The sequence below is a fragment of the Protopterus annectens genome, chromosome 4.part0, assembly GCF_019279795.1.
Source record: "Protopterus annectens isolate FY-2018-M chromosome 4.part0, PAN1.0, whole genome shotgun sequence".
Classification (NCBI taxonomy): domain Eukaryota; kingdom Metazoa; phylum Chordata; order Ceratodontiformes; family Protopteridae; genus Protopterus; species Protopterus annectens.
In genome coordinates, this window is record NC_056733.1 from 845,033,289 (window position 1) to 845,060,460 (window position 27,172).

Below are 27,172 nucleotides of genomic sequence, written 5' to 3' on the forward strand. Positions count from 1 at the left end.
CCCTGTAGCACTCTATCGAACTCTGTTCTGTAAGAGACTATGAATGTACAATAAACACTCTGATTGGATTGTCCTATCAGCAAGCATGTTTTTGAATGTTAATATTAAGTTATTGTACAATCTCCTTCACCTAGCATTTCTTCGAGAAAGGTCAGCTGATGAAACTAATTCGCATCCATCAGGTTATGAGTAAGCTTTCTTTCTCTAGCTGATTGCTATTTGTACTTATTCTTGCATTACAATCTAACTGTATCCGCCTCTCTTTTTTTTTTTTTTTTTTGTTTTGTTTTAAGGCACTTTCTGCCTGTTCATCACAGGGGTCAGCCGCTAACTTTTAAATTTTTGCATCTGTTTCTACTCTCTCTTAATAATGGGCCCATCCTCATTAGTTTTTTACACTGACTTCTCAGAATTTTCGTTCTGGTATTTTAGGCAGAGTATCCTTAACTGCAAGCCCTTTCTTGTCCAGCTCAGTACTGAACCCATCTGCAAGTTTTACCCGCTGGAGCCTTTTGGTCAGACTCAAGATTCAGATTTATCTAGTGCCCAGACCTAGCCCTTGCTGCCATTTGATGTTTCTAGAAAATTCCACTGCTTTGTCTTTATTAGAGCTGTGTATTTCTGTAAATACATCTGGTCCCCAAACCCTATTTTCCAGAACCCTTTGAAATGGGAAGAATACTACCCAGTGATCATATCATCTCATATGTTATATCACAGTAAAATTGGTTGAAGTAGTAGTTTGCTTACAGCAGGTTGTATTTCTACTTGGGTTATATAATCCATGTACAAAATTCCCCTATTCTGCATTCAATGTTATGACTGTTTATTAACAGTCAGAGAAACATTCTTAATTATTTGGATTTCAAGACTCAACATTGGTTTATTTACATATAAGATTAAGAAAACATGTTCTTCTTGGCAAAATAAGATGAAAGCAGGTAGAAAAAGAAAACTAAAATAAAAGACAGTCTTTAAACATTGTGGAAAATAGTAATGGTTACGGTGTTTACCTTACAGACACAAGGTGCAGGGTTTAATTCTCATATGGGGTAATTCACCAGGCTTAAAGTGGCCCTCAAGGGCAGTTAGCCTACTACTAAGCTATAAACTAACCTATGAACCTATGATAGCTTCATTCAGGTGCAGCACAATCCAGACAAAGAATGAATTAAAGTTGCCCCTTTATGCCCAAGTTTCAGAGGTATTTTCCTTTACCACCTTCAGTACAAGTCGTGAGGGTCCCACAGGTAAAGAAGAAAATGAACAGCTGCATACACATGCCAGGCAAACTCCAGAGGTACAAGAACCTTCATTCAGATTTTCTTTGCTGGATACCAGCAATACTGTGCTAAAGACATCTCCTTCCAGCCAAAGGAGTTGTGTGCTCCTTCCTGGATATCCCTGTCGGGTATTGATAAGCAGACACCAATCTTCTATGGCCCAGACCAAAAATACAGATCACGTTAACCTGATATGGCTTCCTGTTTCATACCTGTAAAGCTCATATGTGTCTCCAACAGCACACCCTCTAATATACAAAAAGGGTTCAGTTGGAGCTTTCCTACCTTCCCCACTTCTCACCATAGTGTTTGAAACTGGCAAAACATCTACTATATAAAAATGTATAAAATATTTAATTGGTTGTATATCAGACAGTATATAATGTAATGCTGCAGTTCATTGATTTGCTCAGTAATTTTGCAGTACCAGCTTTATCTTATTTAGATGATATCATGGATACCTAGTATCTATCCTGGCAAGAAGCTGGTATAAAGCAAGGAATCATTTCTGGGTAAGTTACCAGTTTGACACAGGCTACACACACACACACACACACACACACACATACACACACACCCCCCCCCCCCCAAAAGGCAGACTTTAGAACAGTGTTGAGTCACTTTGCATAGAAAATACATATTGGGTTTAAACTATTCCTGGCTCCACAAAGTCTGCTCTTCACTTTTTCTCTTAGAACTGCTCTATCTCTCAATTTAAACACCATATTCTCATTCTAAGGCCCTTCACTGGTCCATTTAAGTAATTCTACAAGTTAGCACTATTAAACCATAAGCACTACTTACTCTTATACTCTCTACGATTACCCTGTCCTCTATTGGTCCATCTTAAATTCAGTTTCCCTATATTACTCTAGCATGTCCAAAGGTCAGTCAATGGTTTCCTCTCCAGTCCAGCTGGTGAATCTGGGAATTTTGAGGCAATGTTACAACTGTCTCATGTACACGGACAACCCTCTCCTCCTCCAAACAGGTTCAAATATATGTGAGAGATGCAACTATTTAGCCAAATTGGAGGCTGAGCTCTCTCATCTCAAAACTGGTGTAACCAGTCAGGAGGAGAAGGTAACCTCACACAACACAATTCCAGTATCACATAGTCTCACCACATCAGCGAACCAAACACATAAATATACAAAAACATACTCGGAGGCTCTAAATAAAAATCTACCTAAGCAACAGAGACCTCCAAAGCAGACATCCAAGCAAACGATACCTCAAAACAAAACACGCACAACACATAGCCCACAAAGTCAGTGTGCCAAGCAGCCACAGCCCTCAAGGCTGAATAACACACCTGATACTCTTGTAATAGGTGACTCTATTGTCAGACACACTGACGTCCCGCTCACCAGACTGAATAAAGAGAAGGTCATGGTGAGCTGCCTGTCGGGTGCTAGGATCCGCCACATAATGCAAGCACTCAGGTCACTCCAAAGCAAATACAAATATGACTCAGTCATTGTACATGCTGGTGTGAATGACCCGAGATGTACCTCCCTGGACTACATGAAAAGAGACATAGAGGAGCTCTCTGATCATGTAGCCCAGGCCGGTATGACCCTGACCTTGAGCAGCATCTTACCCTCACCTAGAATGATGCCACAGAACAAAGACAAAATGATCGATTTTAACAATTGGCTAACATTTTGGTGTCATTCAAAGGGGATCCAGTGTCTGTCAGCCTGGGATGACATGCTCGACAAGCCACGTTGCTTCGCTAGGGATGGCTTGCACCTGTCACCACTGGGCTTTTGGATATTGGCAAAGGCTCTTGCCACCCCCATAGTGCCTTTTTTAGGCAAGGCTCAAAAGTCAAATCCACCCCCATAGACAGCACAAGGAACAAGAAACTAAGGGTAATGCTGCTTAACGCCAGAAGTCTTAACCTCAAGATGCACGCACTCGAAGCTCTCCTCAGTATGGAGAACATCGATATCTGTGCAGTGACAGAAACCTGGTTCAAGGCTCCAGAGAGCACCCCAGCACTACTAGGCTATACCTCATATCATGCCTTTCGGCCCCAAAACCCGGACTGAACCACAAAAGGAGGGGGAGTTTCCAAATTTATCAAGGATATCCACACCTCCACGTTAGTGGCATTGCACGAAGTATCGGAGACCATCCATGTGCAACTAACAGTGGGCAAGACAGCTTTTCAGTTTATAGCATCCTATAGACCACCCTCTCAAAGTCAGGAATCCCACTCAGCTTTCCTGAAAACATTGGAGAACATGAAGATCTCTCCGAACACCATTATATTGGGCGACTTCAACTACCCAAACATTGACTGGGAGCACTACTCAAGCCCCAGCACCTTAGCCCAAAGGTTCCTGGAAATTATAAACTCAAATGCTATGGAACAACTAGTCACCACTCCCACAAGATGGGACAACATACTAGACCTGATCATTACCAACATGGGAACTCTATGCTCCACACCAGAAGTATATCCCTCATTGGTAAGATCAGACCATAAATTAATTTCACTGGATGTCCACATCCCGACCCCACCCCCAGCCCAGAAAACCACAGTGAAAAACTTCTCGAAAGCGAACTTCTCACTTCTCAAAACCGAAGTGGAATCCTTAAAGGCCCAAGGGCCAGTGGAAACTACGGCCCAAACTGCAGAATCCTATATAAACGCATTCTACGGACATCTCCAGGAATGCATGGATCATGTTATCTCAAACAAAACCAAGACCCAATCATCCAAAGGCAGGCGTCCAGTCTGGTGGACCCCTGCCATAAATAAACTGTACAACAGAAGGAGGAAGCTACCACATGATAGAGCAAAATCCCCAATAGGGAAGGCATCTCTGATCAGTACTAGCAAAAAATTACGATCCCTCATAAAATCCTCCAAGGCCAGCTTTGAGAGAAAAATTGCACAGGACACCAAAGACAATCATAAGGCTTTTTTCAGTTATGTTAGGAACCTGGGATGCAACTCCCAGACTTGTTCTGAGTTGATTCTAAATGACAAAAAATACACTGAACCCACAGACATCGCCAATATCCTGGCAGACAGATTCAGTGCAAACTTCTCAACCCCCTCCTCCCCAAAAGAGCAAGTATCTATCCCAGCAGAGGGTTGCCTCCCAAACATCTCTGATGCTCAGGTGAAGGCTGCCCTCTCCAAAGCAAAAAACACTGCTTCCATGGGACCAGATGGCATCTCAGGTTGTGTCCTACATGAACTCCAAGAGGAACTAATCCCTCAAATAAAGCAGCTATACAATCTCAGCCTCACTACAGGATATGTGCCCACAGAATGGCGTACAGCAACAGTGGTCCCACTCCACAAAGGTGGAGCCTTTACGGACCCTGGGAACTATCGCCCATAAGCCTGACTAGCTTAGTCTTCAAGGCTATGGAGAGGATCATCATGGAGCTCATAAACAAAGACATTGGGGACCTACAGACACTAGATCCTACCCAGTACGGCTTTGTCAAGGGCAGATCCTGCCTTTTGAACCTGGTTGACTTCTTTGAAACAGTCACCAAAGCCATAGATGAAGGGAAGGTAGTCCACACAGCCTATCTGGACCTTGCAAAGGCATTTGACACAATACCCCACTCGGGCATCATAGATAAGCTATCCAGCTTAAATATAAACCCCTATGTCACAAGATGGGTCGCAAACTGACTCAAAGACAGAACCCACAGAGTGAGAGTTGCTGGAGCCATGTCAGACTCGAAACTGGTCACAAGTGGCATCCCACAGGGTTTTGTTCTGGGACCACTCTTGTTTGGTATATACTTTTCCAAGGTACAGGCAAACGTGGGTGGACTGTGGCTCACCAAGTTCGCAGACGACTGCAAACTGGGTGCCATAATTGACTCTCCAGCTGACACAAACATCCTTCAAAAAGGTCTCACAGAGACAGATAACTGGTGCCAGCGCCATGGTTTAAAACTAAATGCCAAAAAATGTATAGTCATACCCTTTGGCAAAAACAATTTGCCCAAAAATTACCAATTAGGCGGAAACCCATTAAGTACAGAGAAAGTTATTAGGGACCTGGGGACCCAAGTTGATAGCAATCTCTCCTTTGAAAACCACGTTGCCAAAGTGGTTAGAAAGACCTTCTACATAGCCCACCTCATCACAAAGGGTTTCACATCTAGATCAAGAGAGGTAATCGTGCCCCTTTATTCATCCCTCATCAGGTCCATCATAGAATACAATGCCCCTTTTGGGATGTACCTTACCCGACACCTGCAGCAATTAGAAAGACCCCAAAAGTATCTCACCAAGAGGATCAAGGGTCTCAAACAGATGCCGTATGCTGCTCGGTTAAAAAACTCCAGCTCTACTCAGTTGCATACCGCCTACTTCGAGGCGATCTATGCCTGACATACAAAGCTATGTCAAATCCAGAATTGATGGACATGCTCCACCTCAGTAAATCTAAATCCCTTAGAGCCACACGCTCGAGGGACTTGAACCTCAGCACAGAAATAAATAGAACTTGCTGGAGGGACAGGTTCATAACCCAGAGGCTCCCTTCACTCTGGAATAGAATTCCAGTTCATGTGAGGCAGAGCACCTCACTGAATCTCTTCAAGAAGAATCTCGATAGGTGGATGGGGGATCATAGGTTTGTCCCAGGGATTACTCCCGTGTCACTATTAGACAGAGGCACAGTAAACTAAACCTTAAAAAGGGCACAGTATACTCAAATCAAGGGGTGGCGTAAGCCATACAGAATCGGGCTAGGCTTATAATTGCCCCAGGGCAGATAGCCTAGTATGAACCTACGAACCAATGAACCTATTAGCTAACCTGCAAATGTGATTTTTTTTGTTTTTATTAATGAGTCAGTTATATACTGTACTGTATTTTTTTACATCAGGCTTTATTGATATAAATTATATTATGCATGTATATGACATTAAATATGAATTCATTATATTCAAGATGCTACTAAGATTTCATCATCATTCTGTAATTTATTTATAGCATTACCATGTTAATTTATACTCTAAATGTTAAATGGTATTGTATGCTGTTTACTACTCCAAAACATGAACCCTTGTGGATGATATTGTTCATCAGGAAGCACATCTTGGCTTCTCCCTTCTGTCATTTGTTAAAAAAGCAAAATAGTTGCCTTTTTGCTTAAGAACAGCTCCACAAACTAAAGTGTTATGTATATTACATGAGTCCATAGGAGTCGTTAGCGCAATAAAAATGTACGTAATGGACAGAAACGTACCACTGCTAGTCCCTTTTTATTCTCTGGTGTATGTGGTAAAGTAACCAGAGTAGCTCTTCACATCTTGATTTTAGTGCTTATAAACCAGCCATAAATTATGTTCCTTTAAATATATAAATCCATTAACATCTTTGAGGTTAGTTGTTGAAGAAGCCAAATCTGCTTACTAATTATCGTATTTTATATGTTTCCACAACATCAGCATGCAGAGCACAACAGTCAGGGTCTACTTTTTGAAATTTATGCACTTACTAGGGAACTATCAAGTGAGAATTAATTCTTCATAAAACTGTAAACTCTCTGCCTCGGTGCAGCCATTCTTCTGTGTTGAAGGTGAAGTCTTACACACTATGAAGGTGTTCTTCTTTTTCCAGAAAAGACAGCTCTTGTCTTTATGACAAGTACCAATAATTTGCCTTCATATATAGAATTCATTCTAACCCCCTAACCTCACATTAAAATATACTTTTAAATGCATTAAGTAAGGACACTCTATGTTATTGACATCTTCCCAACTTCACCAGTGAAAACAATAACTAAGTGCTTATAGAACATTGTTTGTCATTCTATTGCTGGTGTCCAGACAAGAAAACTTCCAAAGACGTGATTTTTAATCACAAGATTCAATATTTAGCAAATAATAGACTGTTAAACTGTGTTGGCATTATGTAAATATCGGATGGGATTCACAAAAGCATGTATTTAGTTGTTGCAGGTGAGCTCAGGTAAGACCAAGGATATCACTCATTCAGAATACAGAATGCTGATAAGTGTTAATAATGTGCTGCTTAATGCATATGCTTTATGTGTGTTCTGCACTCAGGTAAAACGCACAGCTTGGAAAAAGATTAGCGCAGTGCTAAGTCACGGTTCTGATGGAGCATCACATTCCATTTTTTTCTTTGGAAGCACTAAGGTTTGTGCATACTGTGCACAGAAAATATACACATTTAGATGTCTGTGTAAGTGCTGTGAGGCTGCACCTTCATGCAGACTAGTAAAGTCCTTTATTATGTACAATATTCTATAAGAACTATCCTTACATGGGTGTGCTGTTAGTTCTGCAATGACACCCCTCCACCACATGGGTGTGCTGTTAGTTATGCAGTAACACCCCCGGCCCACCGCAGTGTGACATTACTGCATTGTCAGCTTATTGTGAACAAAGGCACACTGAGTATGTGAGGACTGTGATGACACATCTTGTTGCTTTGTGGAGCTCATTTATTATTAATGAGGGCTCAGTTCTGAGTTGTCTTCCTGAATGATTTGCACTTAGGTTTTTTCCTGCTGGCTTGGCATATTAAGCAGTGAAGCTATGGGTAGTCTTTTAAGTCCTGTTCTTCAGTTCTCCTTAGTTTCACCACAGAGCTATGAGGCTAGAATGGTGATTACAATAGACGCAATGAGATATTTTTTATATAATATTTGTAATGCACGTACACAAATGCATGCATATATGCACACGCACACAGACGGACACACACACACACACACACACACACACACACACACACACACACACACTCTCCAAGGCCACAGACACAGTTCTCTCTACAGTTCTTTCTCAGTCTGACAACCATTGCTCTCAGTCATAGCTCTCATCCTTCCAACTCCAAAATGAGTAACAGCAGCACTCCTAATGTGGAGCAAATGGGAAAAATGTGGAACACAGACCAATGACCTACTAACAACTTCAACAAGGAAGGTCATAGCAAGGTTAAAAATTGTTGGTTTTACTTACAAAAAAGGCATTTTAATGAATGAATGCGATGTATTTCTATTTACCATGGATATCAGTAAAAAAAGTGCTAACACTAAATGTGTGACAAACCCATTCAATGCGGAACTTCGAGGGACATGAGCTTTTTTAAGACCCCAATGAGGTAGATTCCTCGTAATGAGGTATACTTAAGAGGTATGCTGTCAGCTATGTGCCACTACAAATCACTCACCACCAGCAAGCATAACCTCTAAGCTCTTCCTGTTTAAAATTAAAACTCTGAACAATTCATTTCTCTCACATTCCTAATTTCAGTTTTATACTAGATGACATACTAGAATAAATTCCTAAACCAATATCCAAGGTACGTGTCCATTTATGCCTTTCTACATCCTGTTATGTACTATGTACTGGAGATTTCCCCTTTCAGTACAAATTTATAGCACTCTTGCTATTTTATTGTTTGACATATACTCAGCTTCCCATAGTTTGTTCCTGCAGTTCGGACCTGTAGCTTTTCTTTTTGCTGACTGCAGAATGTACTTAGCCAGCAAGCTACAGGACCAAACTTTTTGTAGACTGGCCATTATAAATTCCTTTAATGCAGATTGTTGTTAGATTACATCAGCAATCACCTTACCGCCTATTTCAGGTAAGTTACCATTAGCTAGCACTGTAGCATGGAGGTTCTGACCTGACTCCACTACACGTCTCAAGTTAGCTTATCAGCCTGGATGCTGGAGGAACCAGCAGCGATAGTATGAGTGTGAGTAGCAATCTCCAGTTCAACCATCCCATTTAGAAGGACTTGGCAGAATAGCCCTGTAGCAGCTCCATATAGTGGAATGTTTATAAATTATACCTCCCTCGGTAAGGTCTCAGGGATATATTTGCCCACCAAGGAGTGCATATAGGTGATGTTGATTGTGCAGAACTATGCACCCAGGATGACCCAATTTTGTAAGCAATGCGCTATACTTTCACATCATTTCTGAGTGGCAGGAACATATACTCTCCTACTCATCATTGGGCAATTGCTGTATTCTCAAGCAGATGATTTCCTCACCAGATATCATAGGATCCCAAGGTGAGGTGGCTGAATGAACTATTAAGTGATGCAGGATCAGTGGTTGTAGAGAGAATTTGACCCCCCCCCCCCCCAAAAAAAAAAACAGCACTATTTGTTCTATATCTGTAGAAAACTATTAAATGAGATGCTACACTGTCTTCACTCAATGTGTAAATTGTGCCTTTTTATGTTGAAATGAAAAGTGGTGATAAACAAGTATATCCTTTTCCTCACTTTCAGTTTGCCTTGTTACATGTGTCTTTCGTGTAACTCAGTATGAGAAATGCATTTAGATATAACAATGTTGTTTCACCTTATCATGAACAACGCCTGGCCTGTTTGCACACAATTTACCATTATTTATGACAGAATCTAATATGCTGTTGTCTCATGTATTGGAGACTATCTTAAATTCTGGCATTGTGTCAACATACACTATGAGTCTAGTCAAAACCATAGCATGCCTCATGTGTTTTAAAGAATTTTATCAGGTTTTGAATTGAAAGTATCTCTGTCTTTAGGTGGATCAAACTGAATTAAAAACTAGTACCTCTAGAGAAGCAAAATGTTGTCCATGAGCCCCATCACTCATTCCGTCAGAACAGTGGGCACATCTACATCTGCAATGCATAGCAATTCCAGACATGTGCTTGAGCTAGCCTGTCTTTTTCTTATTTCTTTTCTGAGATTCACATTTATTCACTTCAGAATCGGCTATGTAAGTGATTGTGTGCTGCTGCAAGCAGAGAAGCATGATGCACTTCTTTCAACTCTACCATTAACATCCATCTATGCAAAATTACAAGTGGAAACACATTTAAAATAACGGTGCCAGCATTTTCCACCAATGAACAGAAATCGAGCACCATAAGATTTTACCCTGCCAGCTTGTCATCATGTAATCCTTCTCACTGAGCTTTCATCATTAAGAAATAGAATAAAGCACCCCTGAATACCATGTGCACTTTTTGAAGCATACCATTATAAAGTACCCCTGAATACCACATGCCACTTTATAAAAGCATACCATTATCCTGCTGCACACACATTTCTATGTGTATCACTTGAGGAAAATTCAACTTTCCAACCTTTCAGTCATACAACTCTGCCAGTGAAATGAAACCACCTGCTCTGTCAGATAGCCCCTCATACTTATCAACTTATCTGGAAAGACAGACATATTGTTTCCTTTCTGCATGTGTTCTTTCTGCAATTTCAAGGATAAGTTCTTGACAAGCTTTAAAACAATAGTTGACATTTGACATCCACTTTTCTTTTTTTTAGACTTTTCCTTATACCTCTAGTATGTATTATTTTAATTCCTTTTTGGCTCTCAGCCTCAAGCGACACACTGATTATACATTTTTCATTATGTGTTGCCCAGTGTGCTTTATCCCTCTTCTCTGCTCAGACGGAAATGTAAAGGTCTGAGTTTCTGGACTACTTCTATTCACAGAACAGCAGCACTGCCAGCCAGACATGTAAAAATCCAGCATCATGTCATACTTTATGTCTGGCTACCCATTCAACATTTTGGGAGCTATCTAATTTCAATATTAAACAATCATTCTTTATTTTTCAGATAACTGAAAATAATATTGTCATCTATCAGACAGAAAACCATCCTCTACCGAACATAAACAGAAATCAAAAATCTCATTCCTTCATCTACTGCAGATACAAAGATTATATTTCTATTTTGCAGCTTCAGTGAGTGTTCTAAATTATTGCAGTAATGGTTCAAATGATTGCTATAATGGTAATACTTTCTGAAGACATGTAAACACATTTACGTTACTTCACTTTCCTTGACAATAGAATTGGTACGTTCTTTCCTTTTATCCTGAAATCACAGTTAAATTTTAGCAAGAAAATAAATGTATCAACTGCAAGCAGAAGTAAATGAAACTGTATGCCTTTAAGTCATATTATCTTTTTAAAGTTTATTTCTAACATGGTAATGTCTGCCCTCCAGCTAATAACACCACAAGTCTGGCCTGATTTCTTATTACTGGGAACAATTGGGACAACATGGCCACTATGGATTATCATCATTTTTCTCCACTGTAAATCATTGTCATAAGTAGGATTCTTTATAATCATCAGATCAGTGAAATATCAAAACGCCTTAAGCAAATATTGTTTGAAAGATTTTGCAGTACTAACGTGAAATAATTTAGGTCTGTCTGAAAAGTTTAAAACAATTTTTTTTTCTAGTTCTGTGGAATTATTTTATTGTTTTACATTTGCTTACCATGTTTCTTCCTTTTTATCTTTTTATACAGGTTATAAATAATCATTTCATAGTCTGTATAAAAAAGATATAAATAAAAATACATTCATATGTGTGTGTGTGTGTGTGTGTGTGTGTGTGTGTGTGTGTGTGTGTGTCTATAAAATGGGTGTACTGGGAAATGTTTAAACTGCAGAATGTCAATGTCCTTAACATCAATGAAAAATACCCACCACCACCAAAAAATTGACGATAAACAGCGTATACTCTGAAAACATAACCTCGGAGCATGCAAATAAAACAAAATGTTTTGCATGTGGCAAGCTTCCCTGAATCACCTTGTATAGGAGAATGCACCCCCACCCCATGCAACTGTTAGTTAAATATTTTAACTCTGAGATTGCACAATACTGGGGAAAGGGCATATTCCCCAACCCTGCTGTTATAGTGATCTCACACAACTGTTAAAGAACTGTTTTGTTGTCTACATGCTGTAAAAAAACAGCTGTCAGCTATATGAACAGCTGACAAGTGATGCCTCCTACATAAAATTATATATATATATATATAGACAGAAAAATCATTTTTTCTCATTTTTCAATTTCACTGCATCACTACAAACTTCATGTGACCTTTACTAACTACAGTGATTTCCTTATGACTTATTCATCATTCTCAAAGACTATGGCAGTCCATATTTATTTTATTTATTTATTTAAGTATGTATGTATGTATGCATATATGTATGAATTCATTTGTTGTCTAGGCAAGCTCACCAAAGGCATGTGACACATTCTGAGGAGAGCCCAAGAACATGGTAATCAAACCCAGGTTTGGGAATTGGCATAATGGTTAACATGTTTACCTCACAAATACAAGATACAGGGTTTGATTCTCACCTTTAAGAGATATTGGTTAGGCTTAAAATGATCTACAAGGGCAGCTAGCTTAGTACTTACCCATAAACTTGTTGGCAGCGAATAGAGTTAATCATAGCGAGTCACATATTATTTAGTTAAAAAAGCAGAGTTACTAAAAGAAGAGCATGCGAGAGAATGGAAATTGTGACTTGCTTACAGTGTCATCATATGTAAGACCTGATGAGATTCAAGTTCATATGTAGATATCTGTAGCCCCATTAATGACTGTGGTCTGCTGTTTCTTTTTACTCCATACAGTACTTCTGAGAGGTTATTAAAGACATTTACTGTTCTTTGAGTATTTTTTAAAAAACAGTGTCCCTTTTTGGGTGTAGAAAATATTAATTCAACTTTTTTTTTTAATTTAAACACCAGCTATTGTAAGTTACACCAAATTATTAATATTTCTTAAAAAAACTCAATAAAGGGTCACCCAACTCCAGGAACAAATTTAATCTAACAAATAGAGTGACTTCTTCCTTACACTTTCTGATTATGTAACAAATGTGTCTTGAGTATTTGTTGTTATGTGTTTCTTTGAAAGTGGACAGACAATTCTTATAGTCTTAGACATCTGATTTCATCTTTTGTTTTTGCATCTCCAGCCACCAGTAGGAGAAAGTCCTGGAGCTGCTCTTTCCTCTAGTCCACCCTCGCAGACTGGGAGCCACAGTTTTGTACAGGCACACTTCCAGGCACAGTACAAGTAAGTCTGACTACTTAATTATGTGCATGCAGTTATTATATCTGCTTCTGGAACCTGTTATAGTTCCTTCTTTGTTCAGTAAGAATTATATTATCTATAAATCCTTATCATAACCACTGCACGTGGCAATGTGTTAAGTATGTTTAATTGTTTCTTTATTCATTTAATAAACATGAGTGGACTGTTAAGACACCTTTTTTAACCATAAAGCAAGCCATAGGTAACAAAAGCATTATTACAGAACATGTTGCAATGTAGTCAGTCTAATATCATAGTTACATGTTTCGCACATCAAAAGTAAATATAAAAACTTGTTATAGTATTAATTTATTAGTGTAAAAGGGAGTTATGTCAGATTATTGAGTTTTTGGAAACTCAAACATGATATGGTCAAGACCATGTGTTCAGCTTTCTAAACACTTGAATGAAACAAAACAACCAAAATCTGTGTTTTTGTCTCCTCCACCCCCAATCTGTTGGGTGCTGCACCTCCCACACACCCTGCAAATTATATACACCAACTCCAAGATTGCACTGCAGTGGGGAAAAGGGTAAATTCCCCAATCCCCAATGTACCATGATCTCCAAACAAATGCTTCATGTTTTAGGAAAATCGAACATTTGGTCTCAACCATATGAAGTTCGAGTTTCCGAAAACTTGATAATCTGGCATAAACCTCTGTAAAAGACAGTAGTTCTATCTTATATTACTCTTCAGCAGCCATGTATATGAAGTAACGAATAGACTGATTCTACTTAATATGTATTATATGGAAAGGCAATAGTAACATTATTTTAATAAGAAAATTGATGAAAATAACACATTGCTTACTGAGATTTATATATTTATTATTAGCATTTGTTGACCGGGAAAGTCCACTGGGTCAGAGACCCATTTTCAGTGGAGGCCCGGGGAGAAAAGCTCCACAAAGCATTACAGAGAGACAATGTTTAACATAAGCTTAAAGGTATTACAGATATAACAGCCAGTAAAACATATTACAGTTTACAATTCATAGGATTTAAATGAATATGTACTAGGAATCATTACATAGGATATGATGTTACATCAGTAGAAACACATGGACTATAATACAGTACTTTCTTTGCTGACAGTATAGTTTACACTAATATTGTGAAGACTTGGTGTTAGATACATTAGCCAACCTAGAATCGGGTTGCTTATTTGACTGTGAAGTACATAGCTTACAACAGTGGCATTTGGCTTTGTCTCTGAATAAGGTGAGATATTTGTTCCAAAAGGAACATTTGCTATTTATACTTCTAACTGTACTTGGTTTCTGACTTTAAATGCAGAACAGGCTCTTTCTTCTTGATGTTAAATGATTTTTGTGCAACTAACGATTACTCCGTGATGTATGAGAGTAAATGAGAGTCCATTGTATCAGTTTATTGACTACCATAGATCAGTGCTTCATACTGAGAATTTTGTGCCACATAATGAGTAATAGAAGGGTTGAGTTTCTTGTTATAGCTGACCAGTTATTGTTTGAATGCTAAGATACAATATTCACAAGGATCTGACAATGAAATAAAGTGACAGATATAATGTGAGAAGGGGCTCTATTGTAAAAAGAGGTTATAGAAAAATGCAGGAACAACTCAATGTTATAAAGCAGCCGTAACTGTAAAATGCAATGACAAATCAAAATACTGCTAAAGGAATACAAATTAGCATAAAAAATGTTATTGTTGATCAGTATATGTTTCATATCAGGGAAAAAAAAGCAGTTGCCAAATGAAGCTGCATACAGAAAATATTTTATCAGTATTACGCATGAAAGGCTGGCTCTAACAAAAGGCACAAACTTTTCTAAGTAGTTTAATTTCATACTCTCTTGCTTAAGATTTATTGCATTATAATATGTCAAAACTTTAAACATTGAATAATGGTGGAAAACAACATTAGAATAAAGAGATACGTTGTGCTGATATCTTTGACACTACATGTATCATTTAAGGTCTTTGTTAGGCTTATTTATGAATATCCTACATGGATGATTTTGCAAATTTGACCGCAGGTTGCTATGGTATATAAATAATTAAGAAAACCATACTATTTTAAATCTGTGTCTACAGTAAAGATTCCTATTAAGGTTTTCCCAGAAACTGAATATTCTTTGTTTTAATTTGTATTCCATTTATTTCAGCATTTTAACTTGGTCAGGAACAAAGCTTGGATATTGACTGTCTAAAGCAGTATATTCCTTACAAAAGTAGCAATGCCACGATTCTATAATTTGACATTTTTAGTTTGTTGAATTTTCTCTCTTTATTGCTGAACTGATGGTTTGTGTATTTATACAGAGTCTAAACTGGCTTTCACAGCTTTTGAGTAAGAAAGGAATCACAATGTGCAGACATTGGTTGTAACAGGATTCATCAGAAACAAAATGAATATGCATTATTTGGCTGTAACACGTTTTTTACATCGCTTCTTGCCAATGGTTTCATGCTTCATGAGACTGTATTTTGCTTAAGTGTTTGCGTACTTAAGTGTTTGCGTACATTGGAAATTTTGATGTTCTGTCACTTTTGGAGTAATTCCTATGTTAATGCTTTTACAAACAAATCTCCCCATCCAAAATATTTGCCAGTGAAAGAAATCAGACCTTAAATGGAAACAGTGTAATTTCTTTTCCTCTGTTTAAAAGCAGCAGACTTGATAACATCTGTAAAAGCACCACATATAAAATTGTAATGCTGTTTGTCTGTCTGCCTCTGGTTCCAGTTCTATTTTAATAAAAAAAAATACACAGCATTGCATTGCTCAGACTTGTCATATGAACCTTGACATTTAAAACTTAGTTTTTATTTAGAGCAGTAAATGTAGATGTACTAAATTTTAATGTCGTGTCATAAAGGCATTGCCCCTGTAGTTCTTTCATCTTTGTAAAACAATTAATTCAACTGTTTTAGTCAAATCTGCCAGACCCTGTACTAGCGTTTCAAATTCATTATTTATTTATTTGTTTTGTTTGTTTGTCAGTTTAGTGGGCCAATCAAACACTTTTCAGCCATGACTCAGGCCTCAGGGACAGGTTTCATACATTGTAAATGAATCAACCTTGTTGACAGTAGACAACAGTATTGCACTAATTGAACATAGATTATACGCAAATGTCAAGTTGCAACAAAAATGGCATTTAATAAGGAGTATCATAAATGTTACAAAATGAACAACAAGACAAGACAGACAGTTGTAAAACAAGCAAAGTGGAGCAAAAACTGAATTCTGAATAACAATTTGGAGACCCTTACACTTATAATTATTGATTCCAGTTAGGGGCTTAGCATTCATATTACACAGTAGGTCAGTTACCTCTAATGACCATCAATTGTGGGTCTGGTATCTTCAGTCCTTATTTGTTGTGATAACAAGTCCTAAGCAGCAGGGATACATTTTCTAAAGAGTTTTATGCATAATGTTCTCTGATGGAAGGGCTTTTTAATTTTTAGAGTTTCTGAATTGTGGGATCTGAGTATGTCATGCAATTTTGTGGATTCGAGTTTGTGACCCAGTGGGGGAGAAAACAAGATGTAGTAATATAAAAGTAAGAGATATGAGTTGTGTTATAAATTGTTATGTTTTTATAGTACACCCACTCATGTGAGACTTCAGTGAAAATGCTGGATCTAACCATTTGTATTTGCTTGACCATTTTGACTGAGCTGTTTATGTAGATAATTTATTTTAAATTATATCAGTCTTTGAGAGGTAACAATTACCAACAAACTGATTTTCTTAGGACTGACAATTACTGTGTTACTAGGCACCTGTAGTCTGTTTAGGACAGTATTTTTTAAATATTCTTTTCTACATCAGAAGAGGTTTTATCAGACTTAAAGAGGATGAGATTATCTACCTCAGGCAGAACTTTCAGGATGGGTGGTGAGTAAATGGAGGTGCACTCTTCACAGTCCTCTAGCCAGGTCAAAATAAGCAACAATCTTTCTCTTCTGGTAGCAGCAAGATCAGACAAAAGTTCACAGTAACAAAACAATTCTCTTTTTCTCTCTCTGTATATATACACAGCAGTAGGAATGGGTAACAGTTCACAGTAACAAAGCAATGTACACTCTCTTTATATATACATATATATATATATATATATATATATATATATATATATATATATATATATATATATATATATACATATATACACCCACACACACACACACACACACACACACACACACACACACACACACACACACACACACACACACACACACACACACACACACAAACACACACACAGCAGTAGGAGCAGGTAACACTTCACAGCAGTTCACACTATATATATATACACACACACACACACACACACACATATATATATATATATATATATATATATATATAGATAGATAGATAGATATAGATAGATATATATATATATATATACATACATACATAAACACAGCAGTAGGAGTGGAGCGGGTAACAGTTCACAGTAAAAACAATTTGCTCTGGTTTTCTTTGTAGCAGTCGGAACATAACAATTTACGGTAAGAACAATTTTTTCTCCTTCTCTTTTTACTGCCATAACATTGGCATCCAAACATAGCTCCTCACTCATCTCACACAAGTACACAAGAACGGTCTAACAAGCAGGCAAGAATTTAATCACTTCTCAATGGATTTTTACCTGATAGTTATAAGCATCAAAGTGACAAAACTGAATAAGTTGGAGTTTATTTCAGGAGATCTTTCGTTTAATAAACAGGAAGTGCTGAGCAAGATAGCAGTTCTAATATAAACCCTTGAAAGTAACAGGGGTGTTTGCAGTCATGCCAAGTGTAGTTGCTTAGTGAAACTCAACGTTCGGAGAGAGTAGTAACACTTGCTTGAAACTCTTACCAGATTAAATAAAATATTTCTTACTACTGCTTCAGGCAAGCAGCAATGGAAAACAAAATGAGGAGAAAGTCTCATGCCGCAGATTTACATACAAAAACAGAAGTATTTTACCAGTGCAGACCAGCAATCCAAGTAGGATGCCTAAAAGCCAACAACTCACACTGACGAGAAGTTATACGTAGGATGTTACACATTACAAGTGGGAAGAAGCCAGAGCACCCAGATTAAAAAAAAAAAACACTCATATGCAAGGATGCCATGCAAGCTTTATACAGAAAACACCAAAGATGGGAACTGAACCAGAGAACTTGTTGTTGTAAGGCTGCATCACTATGTGCCCTTCCCATCATAAACAAAATCACTGGAACTGTGTGGAGCAATAAATATGGCTATTACCTGGAATTATGAAACTCACTATGCTTCAATTTTTGAAATGCATGTTTGAGATATGTAATATTATTTCCTAGCAAAAGAGTAATCTAAAAATAAAATAGAAAATGTAGATGATATTCTACATTACTGCACAGCTTACTATCATTTTTCCTTGTATAAATATGGATGTGTGCTACAGTGTATTCATACATTAAGAGACAACAAACAAAAGTCTGCATCAGTGACACATAGCTACAATGGGAGTCAGTTATTGTGATGAGTTGTACTCCACAAATCTGATGGTTGAAATGTATCAAAACTACCGAGGTGCAAAAAAACATGTTTCTCTTTCTGCAGACTTATGAAAGCCTATATAAGTGAATCAGTGCAATGCTCACTTACTGGAGTACAATAGTATTAACTTGAATTTAGTGCTACCAACCAATATTGCTAAGTGATAGAATTACAGAAGAATCAGTGCTAATGAGACATATTATCCATGCACTCCATGTTGTTTAAAACTATAGCATACTGGTGATGTTCCTAGCCAGTGAATGGTTTACTATCAAAATTTAGACTGTACGTTCAGTGGACACAGGAATGCCAAACAGCAGTTGGCCATTTCCCGTGTTTCGGAAAGTTAACTGAATGAGAGTCCATATCAGTGAATGTCACTGTGCATTCGCTGATATGTAATTGATATCATGACTAGAGATCGCGGTACAGTGTGGATTGGGAAATGTATCCCTTTTCTCACTGTAGTCCAATCTCAGAATTGTAATATATAGTTTGCAGTGGGTGTGGGGGGTGCAGTTCCCACAGGGGGGTGCAGGGTGGCTTGCTCCCCTGCAAAAGCATGAATTGCAGTGTAGGATTTACACTTACCTTTACTCCTATACGGACTTCATGTTTGATATTCAGTTAAAATGTTGAATCTGCTGAATTCATTCAGCAGATTCGACATTTTCACCTACTTGATATGCCAGAATTTGACATTGATTTTGATATTGACTATTTTTTTTTGTCGGCATCGAAATTTTTGTAGTAAACCTCTGTGAATATACTTCATAGAAGCTTATAGTTACCCATACTTATTATGAAGAAAGCCATTTAAAAACAATACCATTAGTGAGTATTACCTGACTCAGTTCAGTGTGGAGTTATCATCCTTTAATACGCAGGCTTTCATTTATACATCAAGCAGTGCTTTGAGATCTCATGTGACTACTTCAGAATTTGATACAGTCCACAGGTATTCTGAGGTAACTTCCTGACACAGCATTAGATAGATAGATATATAAAGGCACAGTTTGCATATTAGAGGCACAGTTTGCATACTGTAGTATATGTATTGAATGCTGCATGACTAATTATAATCTTTGGCCAGAAATGTCATTATGATGGGGAAGCTTGTGCACATTGGAGTGAGTGAGGTGGACCATGTGTGCTGTGTTGGCAGTTTTCTCAAGGTAATGGGAGCACTGTGTTGTTAACCTGTTATGTATACATCCAAGTACAGTGCTTCGAGTGTTAAAACGTGCTGTCAATATATAGAGGTGGTTCTCCATAATAATGTTAACGGTATTGGTCGCGATAGTTATAGTAGTCTTATCTGTGGGTTAAGATGCTATAAATTTGGATGTTTAATTTGTGAGTATCATTCTGAGCACTGTGACCTCATTGTGGACCAGTGCTGGTATTGACATCATAGCTGCCTCACCGTTGTTTGTCTACACACTGTGGCTGTGCCACTGTTGCCACATAAGCAGCCAGAGAACATGCAGGACACAAGCACTGACACTAAGAATGCACTGGGTTGCCACACTGCCACACATCTACCTCACTTTCCTGATGCAAGTTCTCTACATCACAGTGGAGAGGGGGTTGTACACCCAGCACATTTGGTTTGGGAGCAAAAGAACATCATGTTGATGGTGATGTACTTTACACTATAACTATAAAATTCAGTGGTTTCTCTGGGATAGTGGAAACCATAATCTGATGTACTCAAACAGTATCTCCCATGTGACACTATAGAATGCCAGGTGACATTATAACCAGTGTCAAAAATATTCTATTTTCATCTGGCAAAGGAGTCACCCTTGGGCTGTGCTCTCCACCGATGTAGCACGCTGCCCATAAGCAGTTCTCTGGAAAGTATCTATCAGTCACTTGTATACTGATGAATATTCCTTTTAACTGTACTTAATGTCTTTGCCTGTCAACAAACATGTTGGGTTAAAGTATTCACTAAGAAAAGAATTAACTTGACAGTTATACTATTGTTAATTTTGATGGTCATGCATGAGTGCATGCTTATAACTTTTCTAAGTGTTACAAACGACTCAGAGGAACCAAAAGTAACTGAATCTGAGACAAACAAGGATACTAAGTCCCATTCTCCCTTTGCCTCCTCTTGTCAGATGAGCCTGTCACTTAAATTATTTAAGGAAGTTGGTAGGCATATGAGGAACTTGGAGTGACCTTGAGCCCTTGTGCCATCCCTTCTGAAATGTCCAGCAGCATATCTAGGGGAGAAGAGACAATAGCCATGCATCATGTCCCTTTCTTGCCAGTCATTTAGGAATTTATACAGGCCACCTGAAAGCATCCTGACTGCTTCCCTTTATATTTAGATTCAAAGTAGGATGAGCATGCAGTAGTAAAGATGATATGTGAGAAATGCAACAGATTTTGGATGGCAGAGAGCACAGGGAAAAGGAGAAGGTTATATGAAAATGTGTAGCTTAAAAAGTATGATGAAAAATAGAAAGTTCTCACATTATAGTATAGCGTATAAATGAAAGTATAAAAGTATGCTGTAATGAAATTATGACTAGAAATTACTATGTGAAGCTTTGAGTGCAAAAATAAAAGTATGGGTATTAAAAGGGCAGCAAAGAATAGACAGGTTAGATTTAAAAAGGTTAATGAAATAGCAGAGTTTTGGGGCAGCCACGGTGGTGCAGTGGTTAGCGTTGCCACCTCACAGCAAGAGGTTCTTCGGTTCAATTCTCAGCTTGGGGGCCTTCTGCGTGGAGTCTGCATGTCCTCCCTGTGGTCGTGTGGGTTTGCTCTGGTTTCCTTCCAAAGACATGCTGTAGGTGGATTGGACACTCTAAATTGGCCCATGCATGTGTGTGCCTTCTGTGGAAGGTTGTGCACCAGGCTGGCAACTCAACACCATAAAACTTCTCTGCCAATCATGAGAGGACAGATGATCTGCTGTGACGACTCCTAACCGGGAAAAGCCGAAATAAAACAGAATGAAATAGCAGATTTTCTATTTAAACTAATATTTCAAAATTACCATTCAAGGGGTAAATAAATGCAAGCAGATAACTGAACAATTATGTAAATATGCAAGACAGGAATGTTTTGAACATGTATTACTGGATCATGATGGTATAAGCAAGTATTGAAAGGCTTAAAAAATACCAGTTTGCATGGTTTCAAGATATATATTTTATTATGATAAGTTGCAGGGTTTAAAGAAAGAAGAAGAAAGGATATGATGGAAAGAATATTAGTAAGTACTGTGGGGTTAATTTGGAATAACAGATGTAAGGAAATGCTGCATAATAAAATATGCAATCATAAAATTATTATGAGAAGAATAAAGAATTTGTTGTTGCACGAGAGATGGGGAATTACATTTGGACTGTTAAAATATATTTAAAGGAATATGTATTTGAACTGCATTATTATTTTGCACCTGGAATTTAGTTTGATGTAGTTTGTGTTATGTAAAATGAAAAAGTATGCATAGAATTCTGAATATACACATTATATATTAAATATACATTAAAGCCCATTTAGGACCTGAAAGGAATATATCTGTGCTGTAGTTCCAGTCTGAGTGGGTTGATTTCTGTGGTCTCTTTGGTCCAGCATGTATCCCAGATATCCCAGCATTATACCATCATGATGCCTGACAATTAGACTAAAGCTTTTGAAAGGTGTGATTAGGGACTATACTCTTCTGCTATACTAGGGCTTAGAGTGCTCAGCTACTCATCTCACTTGTCCAAGTTTCACCTTTATTCGGTAGGTCAAGCATTGGAAAAGCCTGTGGACCTCTCTGAGTCTGTGCTTAAGGGGGACTTTGAGGAAGCTACAGCTTCTAAGGTGAGTTCCATGCAGCCTAATCCAAATTTGACAATGTAGATTCTCTGACAAGAGCCACAGGCTGAGAGATACCCGAGTGCTGAATGGCTTGGTTGAGACTGCCCGCTCTCAAAGAGACTCTCACAAACAACATCTTGGTTACCCACTTCATTGGGCGAAATCTGTTTTGTCTGACAAGGCTTCAGAGACCAGTTGGCATAATGGCTAAGGTCCTTGCCTCCCATGCACAAGGTACAAGGTTCGATGCTGACCGATGACCAATGCCTGTAAGGAGTTTGTATGTTCTTCCTGTGTCTCTGTGGGGTTTTCTCCCATGTCCAAAATACATGCTGAGTGTTTCCATCTCAAACTCACCAATGAATGGAGCTGTGGGCAGCAGCACAGACACTACATGGTGCCCTATAGGGGGAAGAGTTGTACAAGACCAACCACTTTGGGCATCTACATGGATCACAGACTGCATGCTGTGGCAGGGTTGAGTAGCCAGCCTACTCTGACCTATGCCAGGGACCCTTGCTAACAGTGGAAGGCGTATATGTGCCCCTATTAGCCAGTGTGTGCCTGCCAAAAAGCCCTACAGCCCTGGGTCAATAAGCTACTGGCAAGCCGGTGTCTAGTTGCCCAGCCTTGGTTACCTGAGATAGTTCTGTTGAGCGAAAGCTGGATGTAAAACCAACCAACCTGCCAAACATGAACTGAGAACTGCTATGCTTAATGTTGGTTCACTGACAGGGTGCAGCATGAAGTGGATGACATGATGATATGGAGGAGGCTGGACATCCTATGTATCCAAGAGACAAGATGGAAGGGCAGTGCAGCAGGTTTGGAATCCAGACTGTACTACTCAGGAGAGCTAAAAATAGTGTAGGAATTGTGCTGAGAGAAAAGCTTCAGAAGGCAGTGAGGGATTAATCAGAATTAATGACAGAGTCATGGCAATCAGACTGCAGTGTAATGATTGGGCAGTCTTCATAATCTCAGCCTATGCCCCACAGCAGGGTCGTGATAGTGGGGAAAAGAGTGCATTCAGACAGCAGATGCAGGACCTCCTAGATAATACATGAATTGGTGTTGATAATGGGTGACTTGAATGCACATATTGGCTGATGGTAGCCAACACATGGTTCTGAAAGAGAGACAGTCACAAGATCACATACAAGAGTAACCAACATGCAACTCAGGTAGACTTCCTCGTAGTAAGGAAAAGGGACTGAGGTAGAATCCATGATTGCAAAGTAATCCTCCGTGAAACAGCCATCCCAGAGCATAAACCACCAGTTTCCGCAATCTGCAAGCAGTGGTCAGAGAAGGCTCTAAGGTCAACAGAGACCAGGCTGAAGACCTAGAAGTTGACAGGAGAGAAAGTACAACAGTTCAAGGAATTACTCAGGGCTCTAGCACCTCAAGAAGAAGAGGAAATAGGTGGAGTTGAACAAGAATGGCAGTTTCTAAAATCAGCATGTGTTAGGACTACAGAAAAGATATAAGGCTGAGCCAGGTATGGAAATAAGGTATATAAGGAAAGCTGGTGGTGGATTGCAGAAGTCCAGGAAGTCATCAAAAAAAAAGAAGTCCAGGAAGAAGTGGGAGATAGAAAAGACTGACCAGGCTAAGGAGGACTACTGGTTGGCTAACAAAGAAGCTAAGAAAGAAGTTGCAATAGCAAAGAATAGGGCATCGGAGGCACTGTACATACTTCTGGAAAGTGACTCAGTAAGTGGCACAAAGAAACTATATCAGGTCACAAGGGAAAGGCAGAAAGATAAAGAAGATAGTCAGACACCCTTCATAAGGGATGCCAGCAACAACCTGCTAACCAGCCCAGAGGACATCAAAGGCAGATGGAAGGAGTATGTCCAGCAGCTTCTGAGTGAAGAAAACCCCATAGAATCTGTAGTGCCCCAGACACAGTCTACGATGAGAGAAGAGGAGGAGCCCACCATAGAAGAAGTAAGAACAGCACTAAGGAAAATGAAGTCAGGGAAAGCAGAATGCTCAGATCAGGTCACAGCAGAGATCATAGAGATGCTGGGTGAGATGGGGAAAAATGGCTCCTGAGGGTACTAATAGCAGTGTGGAGAGAAAGAGCTATCACAGATGACTGGAGAGTAAGCATACTCATGCCAGTGTACAAGAACAAAGGGGACATCCATAACTGTGGGCAGTACAGAGGCATCAAACTCCTATCACATTGCATGAAAGATTTGGAGAGGATGATTTTTAAATGGATACACAGAGTAGTAGAATGTAAGATGGGAGATGAGCAGTTCGGATTCACATCAGGATGCAGCACAATTGACCCCATGTTTGCAGTGAAACAGATATTTGAGAAGAAGCTAGAGATGAGGAAAGAGTCCAAATGGGAATTCCTAGACTTGGAGAAAACATATGGCAAGGTGCCACGAAAGCTGATATTGGCAGTACTGCAGTGGTTTGAAGTCCCAGAAACATTGGTAGAATTAGTGCAGACTATGTACAAGGAGCCAATGACTCAAGTACGAACAGTGTTCGGCTTCACAGAAGGGGTCCGAGTGGGAGTGGGTGTACACCAGGGTTCAGCTCTGAGCCCACTGCTGTTCATACTGGTGATGGACTACATTAGTAAACAGGTCAGAGGGGACAGATCAACAGAGTTGCTGTATGCAAATGATGTGGCACTCCAGGCAGACTCTGAGCTAGAACTTCAGCACAGGATAGGAGAATGGAATGCAAAACTGAAGGCACATGAAACTAAGCACAGATACAACAGTGGTAATGGCAACAAACTGGGAAAATCAGAAGAAGCTGAGAATAGAGATAGAAGACAGATAGTGGAACAGGTCAACAGCTTCAAGTATCTCGAGGGGTGGTTGAGGAGATGAGAAGTCTGAATGAAAAGGTGAAAGCTAGAATCAGAGGGGCTGCAGCCAACTGGCATAGAGTGTCAGGTGCAGTCTATGACAGACGAATGTTAAAGAAGCTGAAAAGTAAGGTGTACAAGGCAGTGGTGTGACCAGTACTACTATATGGTACAGAAACCTGGGCAGTAAAGGCAGAGCAGTTGAAGAAGCTTGAGGTGATAGAAATGAAGTGCCTGAGAAGGGTGGTAGGATGCACACTGTGGGGCAGACAAAGAAATGAGGAGATAAGAGCAGAAGCCAAAGTAGCTCCAACATTGCAGAAAAGGTCAAAGAGAACAGATTATGGTGGTTTGGACATGTGCAGAAAAGCAGAAAACAGTCTGGGGAGGAAGATTTTTGACAGACAGGAAGATGGTAAGAGGAATTGAGGATATCCAGCAAAGAAGTGGATAGAGTGTGTGAAAGATGATCTGTGACAGTCAGACATGAGTTTTGAAGAAGGCAGGAGAGTGGCACTGAATTGATAGAGATGGCAACAGTTAACATGATACCCTGACCCCATGTAGAAAAAATGGGAAAAAGGATGCTGCTGCTGATGATAATGATGATAAGTATTTGACGACAATATGCTTAGAGTAAACAAGCACTCACTGTTATGGAGGATCTGTGAGATCACCCCCCCAAATAATGTTTCCATTTCAAAGCTTGTCATGAGTCAAAATAAGAAGAAGTCTCCTCATCACCTGACAAAGGAGCTAAAGCATTAGACAATCTTCCCAACTCCAGTTCTGGATAAGTCACCCATGAGGACATCTTACAGGTTGCTCTGCAGGAGTTGTGACTTTTTGAGTTTACCCAGGTTTGAAGAACTATGACAAAGGACTTGTAGACTCTAAACACTGTTACTTTAAGTCATATCTTGGAGATCACCATCATTCCTAGAAAAGGCTTCATGGATAGACCAGTTCATCTTACAGAAGGTTAGGCACAGACTCTGCTGCTGAATGGAGCTGTACAGGGTGTCCTGTTTCAGAATGGGATGGTGGTCTTGCTCCTATCACATTCTTTTTTCAAATGGGTTATAAGGATTCTGTTCCTTTGTGGATCTCAGTGACTTTTAACATCATATCACATCACATCGTGGGCATCAATTTGCAGGCTGTCAACCTGCAGGTGCACTTAATATGGCTTCTGCAGGTTAAATGATGTTTGCAAATGGGATGGATGCTGTTTAGCACATTAGTGTGTGGGGTATACACAAAAGGTTCCTCCTGTTCTTGCTAGGTAGTATCACTTTCAGTGAAAAATGTTATCATTCGAGTTTTCTTCAGTGACCAGTTTTCAGCATGGCATTTGCCATGGTAGCCTAAGTGTTGTAGGAGAAATTATCTCTACGTAGTTTACTAACAGTGTGGCTGTATCTTGGAAGACACTGACTTCTAAAAGCCTTTTTGCAGCTGGTACTTCCTCAGTTGTGATTATTTGAAGGAGTTCAACATACATTGAAAGATGTCTTCCTTGAATTCTGCTCAGTCTTTATAGTCATGTACCTGAACACCCTAATATATGCTCTGCTGTTACAAACCCATAATGACAAGAATTTGGTTGGCTGTGCAAGGACATAAGGAAGGATACGACTCCAAACAGTTTAGTGTCTTCTCAACTTAATAGCTGCCATGATTTTCATGGCATTGCTTGTATGCCATAGGATGCAGATGTTGCAGGTAACCATGAGATATCAGTAGATTTTGAGTCACAATTAAGTCATAG

At 39.1% G+C, this 27,172-nt stretch overlaps 1 protein-coding gene across 1 annotated transcript in view; it reads left to right on the top strand.

Moving 5' to 3' along the window:
* Nucleotides 1-27,172, top strand: part of USP43 (ubiquitin specific peptidase 43) — a 2,684,284-nt gene that overhangs the window by 969,929 nt on the left and 1,687,183 nt on the right. The window contains exon 3 of the mRNA XM_044068791.1: nt 13,074-13,174. Coding sequence (XP_043924726.1) covers nt 13,074-13,174 — 101 coding nt within the window. The remainder of the gene's footprint in view (nt 1-13,073; nt 13,175-27,172) is intronic.